This window comes from Cricetulus griseus (assembly GCF_003668045.3).
Source record: "Cricetulus griseus strain 17A/GY chromosome 1 unlocalized genomic scaffold, alternate assembly CriGri-PICRH-1.0 chr1_0, whole genome shotgun sequence".
Lineage (NCBI taxonomy): Eukaryota > Metazoa > Chordata > Mammalia > Rodentia > Cricetidae > Cricetulus > Cricetulus griseus.
In genome coordinates, this window is record NW_023276806.1 from 67,759,642 (window position 1) to 67,776,235 (window position 16,594).

General features: G+C 36.1%; 1 protein-coding gene across 6 annotated transcripts in view; it reads right to left on the bottom strand.

The window, feature by feature from the left end:
- Lrba (LPS responsive beige-like anchor protein) overlaps nt 1-16,594 on the bottom strand; it is a 561,457-nt gene that overhangs the window by 121,456 nt on the left and 423,407 nt on the right. For all 6 annotated transcript variants that reach the window (XM_027392996.2, XM_027392995.2, XM_027392998.1 and 3 more), the window contains one exon: nt 15,524-15,643. In XM_027392996.2, the coding sequence (XP_027248797.1) occupies nt 15,524-15,643 (120 nt within the window). The remainder of the gene's footprint in view (nt 1-15,523; nt 15,644-16,594) is intronic.

Below are 16,594 nucleotides of genomic sequence, written 5' to 3' on the forward strand. Positions count from 1 at the left end.
ATAAAATTTATTAAAAATTAGTAAATCATTAAAAACAAGAAAAAAATTACATTATATTCCTATTGAAAAAAAATCTGGAGAAATCATGAGTGGTAGTGGAAACCTAGCTAGCTTCCTGGAGCTAGTGAGGTCATGGACTTCAGAAAATAATCTACTAAGTGCTATTTTGCTAGACCAGCATTAATTCCTCACTATATTCTAAATCTTATTCTTATATCCACAGATAAATGTAGCTACTACTTCTTAGCAACGAAGCCTATTTAACAGCAAATGGAGACCATCACAGAAAAGTACAACTGGACACAATGCAGAAGTCAACAGACCATGGGGAGTCTAGCCCCAGTAAATACATCTACATCACAGCTCCTGAACTTTTGGCTCAGGCAACATCACAGAAGAGGTGGTTGTAAGATTTTGAGAGCCAAAGTACCACAGAATCTGCAGTGAAACAGTTTCTTCTAGAAATGGCTGCATAAACAAGATCAGAACAATAGCATTATCAAAGAACATGTTAACATGGGTTAATTTTCTCAGGGTTCCACACCTAGACCAAGAACTATAGACAATGAAAACTGCTGGGAGAAAGGGAATTAGCCTCTCCCAAGGATGAGCACCATTATTGGTTTTCTAGTGCAGAGTGGTAAACTTTGAAAGCATACACACCAAACTACACAGACTCAGCAGGGTGTGTGAGTGAGTGTGTGTGTGTGTGTGTGTGTGTGTGTGTGTGTGTGTGTGTGTGTGTATTTGTACATACACAAATGTATGTAATAATGATAATAAAAGAAAAACAAGCTATCAACTTGAGAGTGGGAGAGGGACATGGGAGGGTTTCAAGAGAGGGTGGCTGGGAGGGGCAGGAAGGAGGGAGAAAAAGGATGGAGGAAAGTGATGTAATTTTATTTCAATTAAGATACATTTATGTAAGAATTACTAAAAATTCAAATTAAATAAATTTGCCTTCCATATTGCTGGGTAGAGCTCTCTGGAATCTCCTTTGCTCCAGGGTGCTTCCTAGTTGTTGAATTCCTTCTTTGCTCAAATAAACTTTGTTCAATGTAAAAAAAAAAATCTCAAAATCATCATCATTCAATCATAGCAGGTGATGGCACACTACAGCTTATGGACCGGATATGATCCAGCATGTTTTGATAATATTTCACTGAAGCAGCCACACTCAATCACATCTTATCTATAGTTGCTTTTTGTGCTACATGGTAGAGCTGAGCAGCCCTGACAGAAATCAGCATTATAAAGTAAAAAATGTTTATTGGCTGGCTGTTCACTAAAAAAACTTTCTGAATAAGCATGCAGAATTAAGGCAAATAACCTCTGAACTGCTATTCAAGGTCCTCCCACTGGAACTGCCTTTCAGAATCTATTTTCCAATGATTCATAAACACATGTTCCCTTCAAGTCATGTCATTTCCATCATCTAAAATAATCCTCATTTCATCAAACCACACATTTATTTTTTATTCTTATTCATTCATTCATGTGTGTGCTTATGCACATATGTTGTAGGCATGTGTGCATGTAAACCTGTGTACCATGGTGCATGTGTCGAAGTCTGAGGACAACTTGCAGGAGCTGGTTCTCTCCTTCTATCACATGAATTCTAGGGACTGAACTCTGGTTACCAAGCTTGGTGGGAAGCACCTTGACCTGCTTATCAATCTCACTGGCTTCAAATCATTAATTTAATAAATATTTGTTTGAATGCCTAATATGTTCCAGGCACTACTCTAAGCTCTAGGGATAAGCCAATGAATGAAACAGTTCCAAATTCATCCTTTCATGGAGCTAGTGTTCCAGTGTGGTGAAACATAATAAACACACCAATAAGCGCAAGACATGGATGTCAGCTGATGAGTGGCATGAAGAAAAATGAGATCAGGAAGTAAAAAACAAAAGGAGCAAAGAATTCAACTTTAACAAGGGAAAGCTTTACCAAAAAGATGGCATTTGAGCAAAGACCTGGAATGAGCACAAAGGGCACTGGGTGGAGGAAAAGAAAAACCAAATCACCAGGATGAGAAATAAGTAGAACCCTTTAAGACCAACAAGAATCTGCTTGGCTAAAAACCGAGTGAACAAAGGAGAAACAAAAAGCAAGAGTTTAAGAGACAAGAGGATTGGTGGGGGCAGGGAAGATAGGGCCTTACACTGTAAGGGCTTCGGTTTATCCTCCCAAACGGGAAACCATCTGCTAGCATGGGATAATTTTGAGAGGAGTGAGTTTAAAGGAATGAAGAGCAGGAATTTAGTTGTCCAGATATTAAATTTAAGATCTATTTTATGTATTGAAAAGGAATTACTTGGGAGGGAGTCAGACAGAAGAAGTAATACACAGGTAAGAGACATACACTTGGGAGTTCTGTTAATCTCCCTTGAATCTTTATGATACAACTCAAAACTGCTTCTTGTATGAAGTCATTGCAAGGACATCCCTCCAGTCAGTTGTTTACCTTATTAGAATCTGTTATAGTAAAAGTATTTTTATATAAAAATACTCTTTTCATATGTTGAGTTGTATATTACCTGTGGTAAATAGTCAATGAAATAATGTAACTAAGCATCGTTAGTGGATTTAAAATTAATTCTCAACACAATTTTTCAGCTGAAGATGGGAAGCTAAATATTGAATCAAGTTGCTCTTTCTTTTGTGTTCTCTGCATTATTTGACTAAGTCAAATTTAGAACTCCCCCCTTCCATCAATCCATTTTTGTCAATGTTTATTCACACTTCTGTAACCCACTACTGAGTTTGTCTTTTGTCTCTTATCTAACTACTTTAAAAACCAGTGTACTACATCCACTCTTGCCTATAATGTAATAACAAATATCAACACTAATCATATTAACTTTTGTCTCTCCTGTTCTTCACACGTGGTCAACATCCTCACACTGTCCTAGGATGCAGACCCATCTCCTGAGTAAAGCATATGGCTTCCCATTCTTCTCTTCTATATCAGGGGATACTTTTCAACAAATTCAAAGATCATCACTACATTAATTTGCTGGAGACTGTTTTGTGACTAGATATTTCTCTAAAACAAGAGCTCACTGAAGGCAATAGTGGTGTTACATTATTTCGTTACAACCAGAGCCCAAGAGTAGATGAACTCAACTTAAAAATAGCTTTAAAAAAGTAAATGATATATCAGGATTCTTCTGAATATTTTACCCCAGCTTATTTTAGCACAGGTTACAGCTTAATAATGTACTCCCCTGATTATTTTCTATTTTAGGTCCACTTACTGCCACCTCCATTGCAAAGTTATGACCCAAGGTGACAACTATGCCTCCTTTCCTCTCTGACTTTATCAATCTTTTCTATACCTGTTAGAATTTAAATAGGAGTAAGAGAGGGCACTTAACCACTAGGCTGGGCCTACTGAAAGGAAGGGCTTCAGAAAGCAGAGGACAGCTTCAGAGAATAGCTTAGTAAAAGCCTACACATCTGCTTGGTGCTTAGATATGACTGTCTACGAAACTTTATGAGTCTGTTATTTGTTCCACAAAATTTGGTCATAATAATTCAAGATTACAGCTGAAGATAGGGCCAGGCATGGTGGATCAACCTGTAATGACAGTGCTCTAGTGGCAGAGAAGCCAGGACCACTCACTACAAAACCAAAAGCTATTTACTGAAGATAGTAAATAGTTCTGAATCTCAGTTCCTAAATTCAAATGAATATGTAAGACCAAAAATACAGAATTACTATTTTCTTGAGGTACAGGGACCTTAAAAGGTATTAAGCAAGCCAGGCGTTGGTGGCTCACACCTTTAATCCCAGTACTCGGGAGGCAGAGGCAGGTGGATCTCTGTGAGTTCGAGGCCAGCCTGGTCTCCAGAGCGAGTGCCAGGATAGGCTCCAAAGCTACACAGAGAAACCCTGTCTTGAAAAACCAAAGGAAAAAAAAAAAGGTATTAAGCAAGAGTTCTACCATTATCTAACACTCCCCCCACACACACACACACACACACACACACACACACACACACACACACACACACACCTCTCTTCACTGGGTATTTACATCACAATGGTAGTTCCTCAACCCACTCTATCACTTTCTGTTTCAGTCCTCAATACTACACATTGCTGCTACTGTGGGCCAGGTCACACTTAGATAAAATATACACCAGGAACACTGTCATACAAAGATAATGAAAATATGCTGTTCTCCACCTTTTTGTGTGATTATTATAAACTAATGTTCTAAATCTGTGCTTCTCAGGACAGTGGCTAAATGCAGTGGTTCTTAAACATATTAAATGTGGCCAGTTCAAACAGATGTACTGAAAATGTAAAATATGTAATGTATCTTGAAGACTTAGGAAAAAAATAAAATAATTAACTAACAATTTTTTTTATTGATTACATGTTAAAATATTTTGACTTTTTAGGCTAAGATATATTATTGAAATCAACTTCATGTTGTTCTTTTGACTTTGAAATTAGACTACAATACAATTAATATTAATGTATGTTGCTTACACTGTATTTCTATCAGAAAGTGCTAGCAGAAGCCAACTTAGAGAACTGCCCTACACTGTTTACTCAAGTAGAATAGAAGGCATCATTGAGAGGTTAGGCATGAAATGGACTCACAAAATATGCACAGAAATGTAAACAATCTCCAAACTTTAGAAGTGGCAAATCACGATAAAAACAAAATCCTGCTTTATTCAAACCCCATAAAAGTGTTTTATTTACAGAAATACAAATTCATATTTTTACCATTATTGCATATGAACAACCATTTTTTTCAGTAAAATTATTCTTTAAGTATTAGCAGAATGTAAGCTAATGCATTAAAGTTCCCTCTAGCAGGAAAAAAGCAAGAACTAGAACTGTCTTCTATTTTTCCCTTTGAAAAATAACCATTTCCCCATTGCCCATTTTAGGGAATTTATGCTGTACTTATCAGGCAAAGTATGCTTTGCAACCCACTCAAAGTTATTCCTTCCACACCACCTTCATGTTTTACTGCCTCCTGGATTCTGTAAATGTTTCTTTAGTATTTCTAGAACACTCCCCCAATACAACACAACACTACTACTAATGATCTAAAAATCCAATGTTATATATCAATGTTTAATTATTATGGTAGTTTTCATGTGCCCTTAGACATTTATTTTGTACTTATTATAATAATCATAAATGTGCTTTCTAAAATGTAACACTTTAAAAAGGAAGAAAAAAGAGCCATGGTTAAATCCCTCGTCACTGTTAGAAGGGTCCATTTTCAGAAGGAAGCTCTCTAAATGGCCTACATAACCATAAATTAATGCTTGTCTAATATGTGGGAGGCATTAAGTTGTAGGGTCCAAATTAACTGGTTATCAATATAGAAAATGGAGTAATTTATCAATGGCACACCACATTATGGATATTTGGGATGGGACAAGGTACAGAAAGAGAATATATACATTGGTAAGAATACTGAGTCGGCTTCACTAACATCAGACCGGAAAAAACTTCACAAGATGACATTTGAGAAGGTAGAGATAAAACGAGAGAGATTTTTTAAAAGATTATTAAAAAATATAGAAAAATTTCTAAGCAGGCTCTTTGGCATTTCAAATTCACGTTCCTTAGTTTCTGAGACCTTTTCCGTTTAGTGCATTGTGGTGCTATTCCTCTGTAGTCCCAGCTACTTGGGAGGCTAGAGCAGGAAGGTCACTAGAACCCAGGATTTGGGGCCAGCCTGTTCAACAAAGTGAGATGTCAGGGCAAGACAACACAACACAACACAACACAACAAAACAAAACAAAACAAAACAAAACAAAAACACCTAACAAACTTTCCTCACCATTTCTTCATATAGATGCCCTAAATAACCCTGCTAGGAAACTAGAAGTTACTGTGGTAGTAGCAATTACCATGCCCAGAACTGCAAGTCTAGTATGTTGCTAGTAATCAGTACTGTCTTTATGAAATCTTCTAGGACACCCATTATTATTCCAAGCTATTTATTAAGAAAAAAAAATTAAGAAAAGTAGGGAAGGAGAAAGAAGAAAATGGCCCTTGGTTCTTTTGTTTGTTTCTTTTAGCTGTTTTGTTGGGCTCTCCTAATCTATTTTTTAAAGCATGGGGTAATTGAAGGAAAGTGAAAATTTAATCGAGTACACGCTAATTAAAGAATCAGGACAAACGCTAACTGGATGCAGTAGCCTTATTATTAATTTATTTATTTATTTATTTATTTATTTATTTAAAAGGCCTTTGTGTCAGCTTCCTGTACCAAGAAACACTTCTGTTCATGGGATGGATCCCCAGTGAACACTCCTGACCTGCACTGGGATAGGTCATCTCCACTGTCCTTTTTGCATGCCACTACAATCACTCCAGTCTCTTCCCTAATCCTATGACAGACTGCTTGCAGGAGCCTCTCCTCCTCCATATCTTCACTCCCTAGAAACTACTCCAAACCTTGCTGTGGACCCAGCTTTACTCTCTCCTCCAATCCCTGTGTATCAGCTGCCTATTCCTAAAAACACTTTCTACCTATGATCCCAGTGGACACACTGTTGGAATCTAAGGTAGGTTAATCACACTGTCTTTCCTGTCTTCCTTTATGATCACGTTCGGCCCAGTCAGCAACTCCTTATAGTGCCCCTCCTCCCACCTCAGCTAGAGACTCCAAATCTTGGTTCAGACCTAGGGTCCCTGGAGCCCTTTCATCCCTGTCTCTCCAGACAGTTAACTGCTTTACTTCACTCTCCTTGCAATATCTCCTCTTTCTACCACACCTCCAACTCCCTGGGGACCCTACCTCTAGGTGTGAAGGAGATGCCTTGAGCTCTTTTATGAAGCCATTCACAGCCCTTTCTCCTAGCCCACCTCTATTCATGCTTGCTACCCACTGAGTTGCAGAGGCACCACCCTACCAGGCAATCTACAATCATCACAGATTCCTAACATTCAGAAAGCACAACAAAAACCAAGAAATGGAACACCCACCCAACAAAGACAAGAGCAAATATCAACAGCAAAAATCATCTCAATCATCCTAACCCCAAATGCCTAGACACCAGCACAAAAATAATCAATAATTGCCAGACACCGTCTCTACCAGAAACCACTAACCTTGCAGTGGTAGGCCCAGAGAAATGCTGACATATAACTAGCCAGCACACTCACCAACACAGTACAATTTATGGGGGTGAGGAATCTTGGGAGTTGAAGACAAGAGAGAAGAAATGAAAACTGTAGTCAAAGAAAATACTAAATCTAAAATAATTTAGGCACAAATGTATGAATAATAAAAATAGGCAAAAGAGAAGAAACCCAGGTCAAAGGCACAGAAAATACTTACGGCAAAATGATAGAAGAAAATTTCTGTAACTTAGAGAAGGAGGTGCCTAGAAAAGTACAAGAAGCATACAGAAAAGCAATAGACAGGACCAGAAAAGAAATACCCCACAACGAATAATCAAAACATTAAACATATAGAACAAAGATAGAATATTAAAAGCTGCAAAGGATTAAGTAACAAATAAGCTTGGACCCATTAGAATAACACCCACATTCTCAATGGAGACTCAAAAATCCAGAAGGACCTTAACAGATGTTCTACAAACTCTAAGTGACCACAGATACTAGCCTAGACTACTATACCCAGAAAAACTATCAATCACAATAGATGGATAAAGAAAACACATTCCACAATAAAATGAAATTTAAGCAGTATTTATCTATCAATCTAACTCTACAGAAAACAGTAGAAGCAAAGCTTCAATATGTAGAGGCTAAACGTACGAAGAAGATTCAATGAATAAATAATCCTAGTATGTCAAAAGAGGTAAAACTGGAAATGAAAAATTTAGAAAGTCAAACCATACAATAACAATAAAATGATAGTAATCAATAAACACTGCTCATTGACAACACTCAATATTAATGGTCTCAATTCTCCAATAAAAAGACAGAGACTAACAGAATGGATTGGAAAACAGGATCCATCTTTCTGCTGTATCCAGAAATCATGCCTTATTATCAAGGACAGCAATCACCGCAAGGCAAAATGATGGAAAAAGATATTCCAAGCAAATGGATACAAGAAGCAAGGAGGTATAGCCATTTTAATATATAACAAAGTAAACTTCAAATCAAAACTAATAAGAAGAAACAGGGAAGATACTATATGCTCATCAGAGAAAAAAATCATCAAGAAGATATTGCAATTCTAAATATTTATACACTAATTCTAAACATTTATGTGTCCAATTCATAAAATAAATACTAGTACAGCTAAAATCACATACTGACATTCATGCAGGGATAGTGGGTGACTTCAATACTTAACTCTAGGCAGCAGAGAAGTCATCCAGACAAAAATTAAATAGAGAAATTCTGGAGTTAAATAATGTCATAAATCAAATGGACCTAGCAAATGCTTATATAATATTTCACTCAAACAAAAAGAATGTATCTTTTTCTCAGTAGCTCATGAAACTTTCTCCAAAATCAATCATAAACTTAGACACAAAGCAAGTGTCAAAAGATAAAAAAATGCAATCAAAATTGAGATAACTCCCTGCATTCTATCTGATCACCATAGATTAAAGCTGGATACCAACAGTATAAACAACAGAAAAAATACAAACTCACAGAAACTGTACAGCTCAGTACTGAATGAAAAATGGGTAAAGACAGAAATAAAAAAATATTAAAACCTTTTTAGAATTGATTGAAAATGAAAACACAACATACTAAAGCCTGTGGGACACAAGGAAGGCAGTTCCAAGAGGCAAGTTCACAGCACAAAGTGCCAACACAGAAAAAGATGGAGAGATCTCTTATTGATAATTTAACAACACACCCGAAAGCTCTATTCACCACCAACAACAAAAGAAATCATAGCTGATGGGGGATGTCCTTCTGTATATATGTTTCTCTTATTGATTGAATAAAACACTGATTGGCCAGTAGCCAGGCAGGAAACATAGGCGGGGCAACCAGACCAGGAGAAGGCTGGGGAGAGGAAGGCAGAGAGAGGCCTCCAAGAGATGCCATGTTGCCAAAGGAATAACATGTTGGATTACGGGCAAGTCACAGCCTCATGGAAATACACAGATTAATAGAAATGGGTTAATAATCAAGATAGAGCTAGGCAATAAGAAGCCTGAGATATCCGCTTTCAGTTTTATAATTAATATAGTGTCTCTGTGTTTATTTGGGGCAAAGCAGCTGTGGGACCAGGTGGGACAGAAATCTTCATCTTCCCATAACCGTAAAGGAGTAGACAGCAAAAATAATCAAACTCAGGGTTGAAATCAATAAAATAGAAACAAAGAATCAATTAAACAAAGAGTTGGTTCTTTGAGAAAATAAGATTTATGAAGCCTAGCCAAATTAACAAAAAGGCAGAGAGAGAAAATCCAAATTAACAAAATTAGACCAAAATAAAGAGGGGATATAACAAGAGACTGGGGAAATCCAGAGAATCGTTAGGACTTACTTTAACAAAGTCACAATTACCCTGACATCTAAATCACATAAAGTCACAAGAAAGAGACTTACAGACCAGTTTCCTTTATGAATGTAAGTGGAAGATTCTCAATAAAATACTTGCCAACCAAATGCAACAACACATCAAAAAGATTATCTGCCATGATCAAGAAGGCTTCATCCCAGAGATGTAGGGATGTTTCAACATGCTTAAATCAATAAATAGAATAATTGACCACACACACTGCAAGACAAAAGGACATGATGACCTCATTAGCTGCAGAAAAGACCTATGCCAAAATCCAATATCCTTCATGATAAAAGTCCTAGAGAGGCTTGGGATACATGGGACAAACCTCAACATAATAAAGGTGATTTACAGAAAGACCAAAGCCAACAACAGCCTAAACAGAGAGAAATGCAAAGCATTTCTACTAAAATCTGGAACAAGATAAGGATGTACACTCTCCATATCTATTCAATATAGTACTTGCAGTCATAGCTAAAACAATAAGACAACTGGAGACCAAGGGGATACAAATTGGAAAGGAAGGAGTCAAAGTATCTTTATTTGCAGTTGATAAAATTATATATATAAATAACCCCGAAAATTCTACCAGTAAACTTCTACAGCTGAATAACACTTTCAGCAAAGTAGCAGGATACAATATTAATTCAGATAAACCAGTAGCTCTTCTATATACAAATGTCAAAGAAACCAGGGAAGCAATACTATTCATAATAGCCTAAAATAAAACAAAACTTTGGGGAAACTCTAACCAAACAAGTGAAAGCCTTATAATAAAATCTTTTAGACATTGAGGAAAAAAGTTGAAGAAGATATCAGAAGATGGAAAGATCTTCCATACTCATGAATCAGTAGGATTAATAAAGTGAAAATGGATATCCTATCAAAAAGCAATCTACAGACTCAGAGCAATTCCCATAAAATCCCTACACAATTCTTCAAAGAAACTGAAAGGGCAACCTACAGCTTCATATGAAAACACAATAAACTTAGGATAGTTAAAACAATCCTGAACAATAAAACCACCGCATGTCTCAATCTGTACTTCAGAGCTGTAGTAATAAAAACAGCATGTTATTGGCATAAAACAGACAAGTTGATCAGTAGAAATGAAGTGAAAATCTAGACATAAGTCCACACACCTATGGACTCCTGAAATACACACTGGAAAAAAAGGGACAGTATCTTTAATAAATAGTGCTAGTCAAACTGGATGGCTGCATATAGAATAATACAAAAAGATCTGAACTTAACACCACACACAAACTTTAACTCCAAATGGATCAAGGATTTCAACATAAGGCCAGAAACCCTGATTCTGGTAGAAGAAAAAGTGGAGAACAGTCTTGAATTCACTGGCACAAAAAAAGACTTTCTGAACAGAACACCATTAAAACAACAATCAATAAATGGGATCTCATGAAACTGAAAAGCTTCTGTATGGCAAAGGACAGCTTCATTTGGGCAAAGTGGCAGGCTACAGAATGAAAAAAGATTCCTTTTTTCTTTTTACCAACTACACAGCCGATAGAAGGCTAATATCTAAAATATATAAAGAACTCACAAAACCGGATATTAAAAAAACGAGTAACCCAATTTTAAAAATGGGGTACAGATCTAAACAGTTTTTAAACGATGAAACACAAATGGATGAAAATCATTTAAAGAAATGTTCAACATCTTAGTCATCATGAGATTTCACCAGCCAGAATGGCCAAGATTAACAAAACAAATGAAAGCTCATGCTGGTGAGGATGTGGGGTAAGTGGAACACACATCCATTTCTGGTCAAAGCGCAAACTTGTACAGCCACTATGGAAATCAGTGTGGTGGTTCCTCAGAAAGCTTGGAATTGATCTACCTCAAAATCTGGCTATGCCACTCTTCAGCATATGCACAAAGGACTATATATCCTACAACAGAGATACTTGCTCAATAATGTTCATTGCTGTCCTACTAATAACAGCTGAAAATTAGAAATAGCCTATATGTTTATCAACAGATGAATGGATAATGAAATGTGGTATTTTCTACAGTGGCATATTATTCGGTGGATTAAAAATGAAATCAATAAATTCACAGGTAAATACATGGTACTTGAAAAAAAAATCCTGAAGGAGGTAATGCAGACCCAAAAAGACAAATATGGACTGTATACTCATATATATATATATATATATATATATATATATATATATATATATATATGTTAGCTTTTAACCCTTTGATAGGCATGCTACTATCTGAATAACCACAGAGGTTAGGTGTACAGCAAGGAACTTGGGAGGAGGTGAGGATCTCCCAGGAAGAGGTAATAGAACATATACTTAAGAGTCAAATGGGGAGGACTGGAACAGGAGGATAAAACAGAGATGAGAAGAGAAGAGAGGATTAAGGCAGAGACTATAGGGAGGGACAGCTAAGGGCTATTTGAGAGTTCATACAGAAACCTAATATAGTAGAAACTTCTTAATATATATACATATATGAAAGCAATCTAAGTGGAATCACCAAATAATGGGGGAGACAAACACCCATAAAAAATATTTTGCCACCAAGTGAAACCTCCAGAAAAGGTTATATCTAATTCAGTTGTTACCAAAGGAGCTCCAAGCAAATCCTCAAACAACTCAGGGTATTGTCAAGGGTATGGTCTCTGCAATTGATGGTAAGGTCATCTTTCTGATGACAAAAATCTTTATATCTCATTGAATATAGTGAAGTCTAGCTGGTGCCTGCCTAGGGCCTTCATCCCTACTGATTAATGTTCATGGTATTGGAGTGCACTCTGCATAGTACCAGAGGATAAAGATAAACAACAGCCCAGATCAAAAACCTTTGACTTACAATAGCAACCTGACTACAAGACATGCTGGTACAACTGTGGCACAAAAGTTGTGGGAGCAACTGTTTTATATAGAGTTTGTGGTGCTGTGAAGAGACACCATGACTAAAGCAACACTTATAAAGGAAAATATTTAATTGGGATTGGCTTACAGATCAGAGTTCATTATTGTGGCAGGAAGCATGGCAGCATGCAGACAGACATGGTGCTGCAAAGGTAGCTGACAGTTCTGTATCTTGATTCACAGGTAAAAGGAAGTGAACTGTATCCCACACTGGGTATAGCTTGAGCATATGGGAATCTCAAAACGCAATCCCACATTGACACACTTCCTCCAAGGCTGTACCTCCTAATAGTGCCATCCCAATAGGCCAAGTATTAAAACACATACATCTATGGGAGCTATACCTTTTAAAACCATCACAGCAACCAACCACTGTATGATTGGATTTAAGACCCACTCTATGAGATGAAATCCATGCCTGACACTGGATGTCAGAGAACCTGAAACTAGATTGGCCATGTACCTAGGGGAAAGCCAAATACTATTATTCTGTTAAAGGAATATAGTAATAGAATGACTTTTAACGACATTCTGCTATTCCCATCGATCAGTGTCTCACTCACACATTATCAGAAAAGTTTTCTCCTGCAGTATATGGGAACAAATACAGATACCCACAGTTGGACAGTGTGCAGAGAATGAGAGATCTTGGAACAGTGAGTCTTAAAAGTATGTCTCCATCAACCTCCCCACTCCATCATGGCTCAGGGAGCTATACAGAAAAGGAGGTAGAAAGATTTTAAGAGCTGGTGTAATGGATGATAATAAGAAAATAGTGTCTTCCAGACACAACAGGACTGACATAATATGGACTCAGAGAGACTATGGCAGCATGCCTATGGCCTGCATACATTCAAGCCAAACTGAGTGCTAACACTGAAAGGGAGAAGTGGACACAACCCCTAGCCAAGAAACTACCTCCAAATGACAAACACTCATAAAGGAAAAATCAGTTTCTCTAAGGGAATCTCACTGGATATATAAACCATATGTAAAGGCAGGCCTTATGCCCATTATGAGAGGGTCAACACAAGACAAACTCAAAGGTATAATTGGATATTGCTTTATATTGCTTAGTTTGGGATTTTTTTCTTTTTCTTTATTCTTCTTTCATACAATACACAGTATTTTGCTTGCATATCATGGTTTTGAGGGGTGGGTGTGTGGGTGTGTATGCATTTCTCATACTTTCTCTTAGTTTTTTTGTCAGTTTTTTCATATTGTTTTATCCTTACTTGATTGTCTTTTTTATTTGCTGTTTTCTTGAGAGAGAGAGAGAGAGAGAGAGAGAGAGAGAGAGAGAGAGAGAGAGTGAGAGAGAGAGAGAGGGAAAACAGTGTAGAGTTGGATGGAAAGGTGAGAAGCAGGGTGGATCTGAAAGGAAGGGGATGAGGGAGAGGAAACCCTGATCAGAATATATTGTATGAAAATAAGGGAAGGGTCCAATAGAAATGGGAGGAGAGAGCTAGGAGTAGTTGTAATCAAGATACATTGTACTCATGCAAAAAATTGCTTTAGAATAAATATAATACTATGAAAAATTGAGAGGAAAAATCAAGGATTTTATGAAAAAAGAGATAATAAAACCACAAGAATCTATCATGCACATATCCTAGTCATCTCAGTGTAAACAAGAATGCTCAGTATTGACAGAAACAGATGTAGAAGGTGACAGACACCCAAAGTCTCTTGAATAAAGAAGGAAAAATAATTCTCAAAATTGTAACAATTCCAGTATGTACTTTTAATTACTAAAATTAAGCAGAAAGCTATACTTTGGTCATGTGACTTAAGAAATAAAGAATTTAGAGAGTAAAAATCCCAAAGTCTTCATTTGGGCAACAAAAAAAACCTTGTAATTTCTCAATAGTTAAGTAGAAATAAAAGAGTTGGGATTAAAGGTAGAATTCAACAACAGTTATTAAATCTCTTAACTATTTCTATTAGATGTACCTAATCATCAATACAAATTTATCTAATGATGATTCTTTTAAAATGATTTTGTTACTATTGTTGTTTTTGTATGATGCATATGTGGATACACACATGCCAATGCATTAATGTGGAGTTTAGTTGACAATTTTTTGGAGCTCCGTGTCTCATTTCTTCTTTACATGGGTCCTGAGACTTGTCAGGTTACCCAGCTTATACAGTGAGCACTTTACCTGCTGAGCCATATAACTGGCCCACTTACTACTGATGATTTTAAAGAGCACTTCAGTAGTGTTTCAGAATATAAGACCAAAAAAAAAATCTTGTTAGATGTTCTAATACAAAAGATTATTTTTGTATATAATAGAATCTTCAACAAAGTATCTTTGATATAGCAAGTATCATTATGATACTGTAAACTATAATGCCAAATAAAATAGAAGGGTATATTTTACATTGTAAAGTAGCATATCTAAAAGTGACATGCCATTAACACCCCACTACATGTTTTGTAAGTGTTCTATAGTAACACATACATAGTAATAACTTTTCTTCTTTCAAATGCCTGTTTCTCATGTGTTACTTTTCCTCCCATATGGTACAATTATTTATGTGTAAGTCATATTATTTTATAAGACTACAAGGAGCCTAAAAACAACAGGTGCATCTCATTATACTTTAACAGCACCCAATTCAGTTCCATGTAGAAAGAGGCATTACATAAAGAAAATCAATTACTGGACTTCTGAGGATAGAAGTAGAAGGCTAGCAAGGATTATATTAGCTATAATAGTGACTATTTTAAGTATGGAGCTTTGAAACATCCACATAAATATGTCTGAGATTTTTCCTATTTTAGACTCTGGTAATTTTCTTTACTATGCTTGGAATTGGGTACATACTGCTTATGTGAGATACAATTCAAATGATGTTGGGAAGCAAAAAAAAAAGCAATTAAAATTTATAACTAGTGAGATGAAAGACATTCAGAATAGGTGGATAGACCGCAGAATCATTCAAAGAAGGATACAAAAATTATGGGTAGTGGTTGTTGGCCATTTAATTAAGGCTCCATTCTTTGAGGTTTACCTCCCATAAATATGGCTGGATCAGGGAAGAGAAACTGTGAACATCCACTCAATAAGAAACAAACTGACTGTAACAACCATCAAATGAAATATAACTGTACCTTAATATCAGATGTATCACGCTGACTGTTTCGCCATGCTCTGGACACTGATGAGAAAGTCCTATCTGCATGATCAAATTTCCCTCCTTGCAAATTTAGGAAATAGGTTGTAAAGGGTTCCTAAAAAATAAGAAGTGAAAAAACTTTTATGTCCTTTAAGGTTTTTATAAATCTTTATATCTAAATTCTTAACTTAGAGTAGCCATTAGTAATATGTCCAATGTATAGAATGCAAGTTATAGCCAAATTATTTTATCACAGTTCTTGATTTTTCTGAATGTTTCTATGTCTTCAAAATTTTGGTATCTGTAATGTTTCCATAAGCTTCCTTCATTGCCAAGAATAGATTACTAATAGAATATAGGCATGAATTAGATTCATTTGCTTTGATGTTCACGAAATAGTACAATACGTATTTTTTCTATTGTTAAGGCTCACAATTTATGATTAAGAAAAGGAAAATGTTTGGAAGGCTTAACAGCCCCCTTCTTAGTTAAAGAACTCTTAGACCCGTATGAATGGATAACTGCTTGCCAGTAAGTAAGCCCTATAAATTACTTCTAAGACTTATGTCTGTCCATACTCTTCTAACAAGCTTTAATTAATGATGTGCTGCTAATGTTTCCCAAAGAAATTACATTTTGGTAGATAAATTACCTTTCAATTTTAAAGAAACATTTCTTGTTTAACTAATGCTATCAATACACAACAGTGCTGGTTATTTGAAGACACATCTTACTCCATTTGGAGTAATGCAACTACCAGAATGTGTAATTACATGTCTGTGTTAATGAAACCTTAGTTACTTCTTATTTAAACAAGTTAAATTTGAAATGAATTCAGCTAATCTGGTACAATAGGCATCATCTGGAGACACAGATTTGAAGAAGATAGCTACACAATTATAGAGGAAACATTTTATGGTTACAGCACAATATACTTGGTAAAGAATATATTTACAAGCTCAATTGTTTAAAACTATTTTCAATGTTCAAAAAATGCTGATGATTTCCAATCATTGCACATTCTCCAAAACATTGGATTTATTTAGTCACAGTCTATTATTCAAAT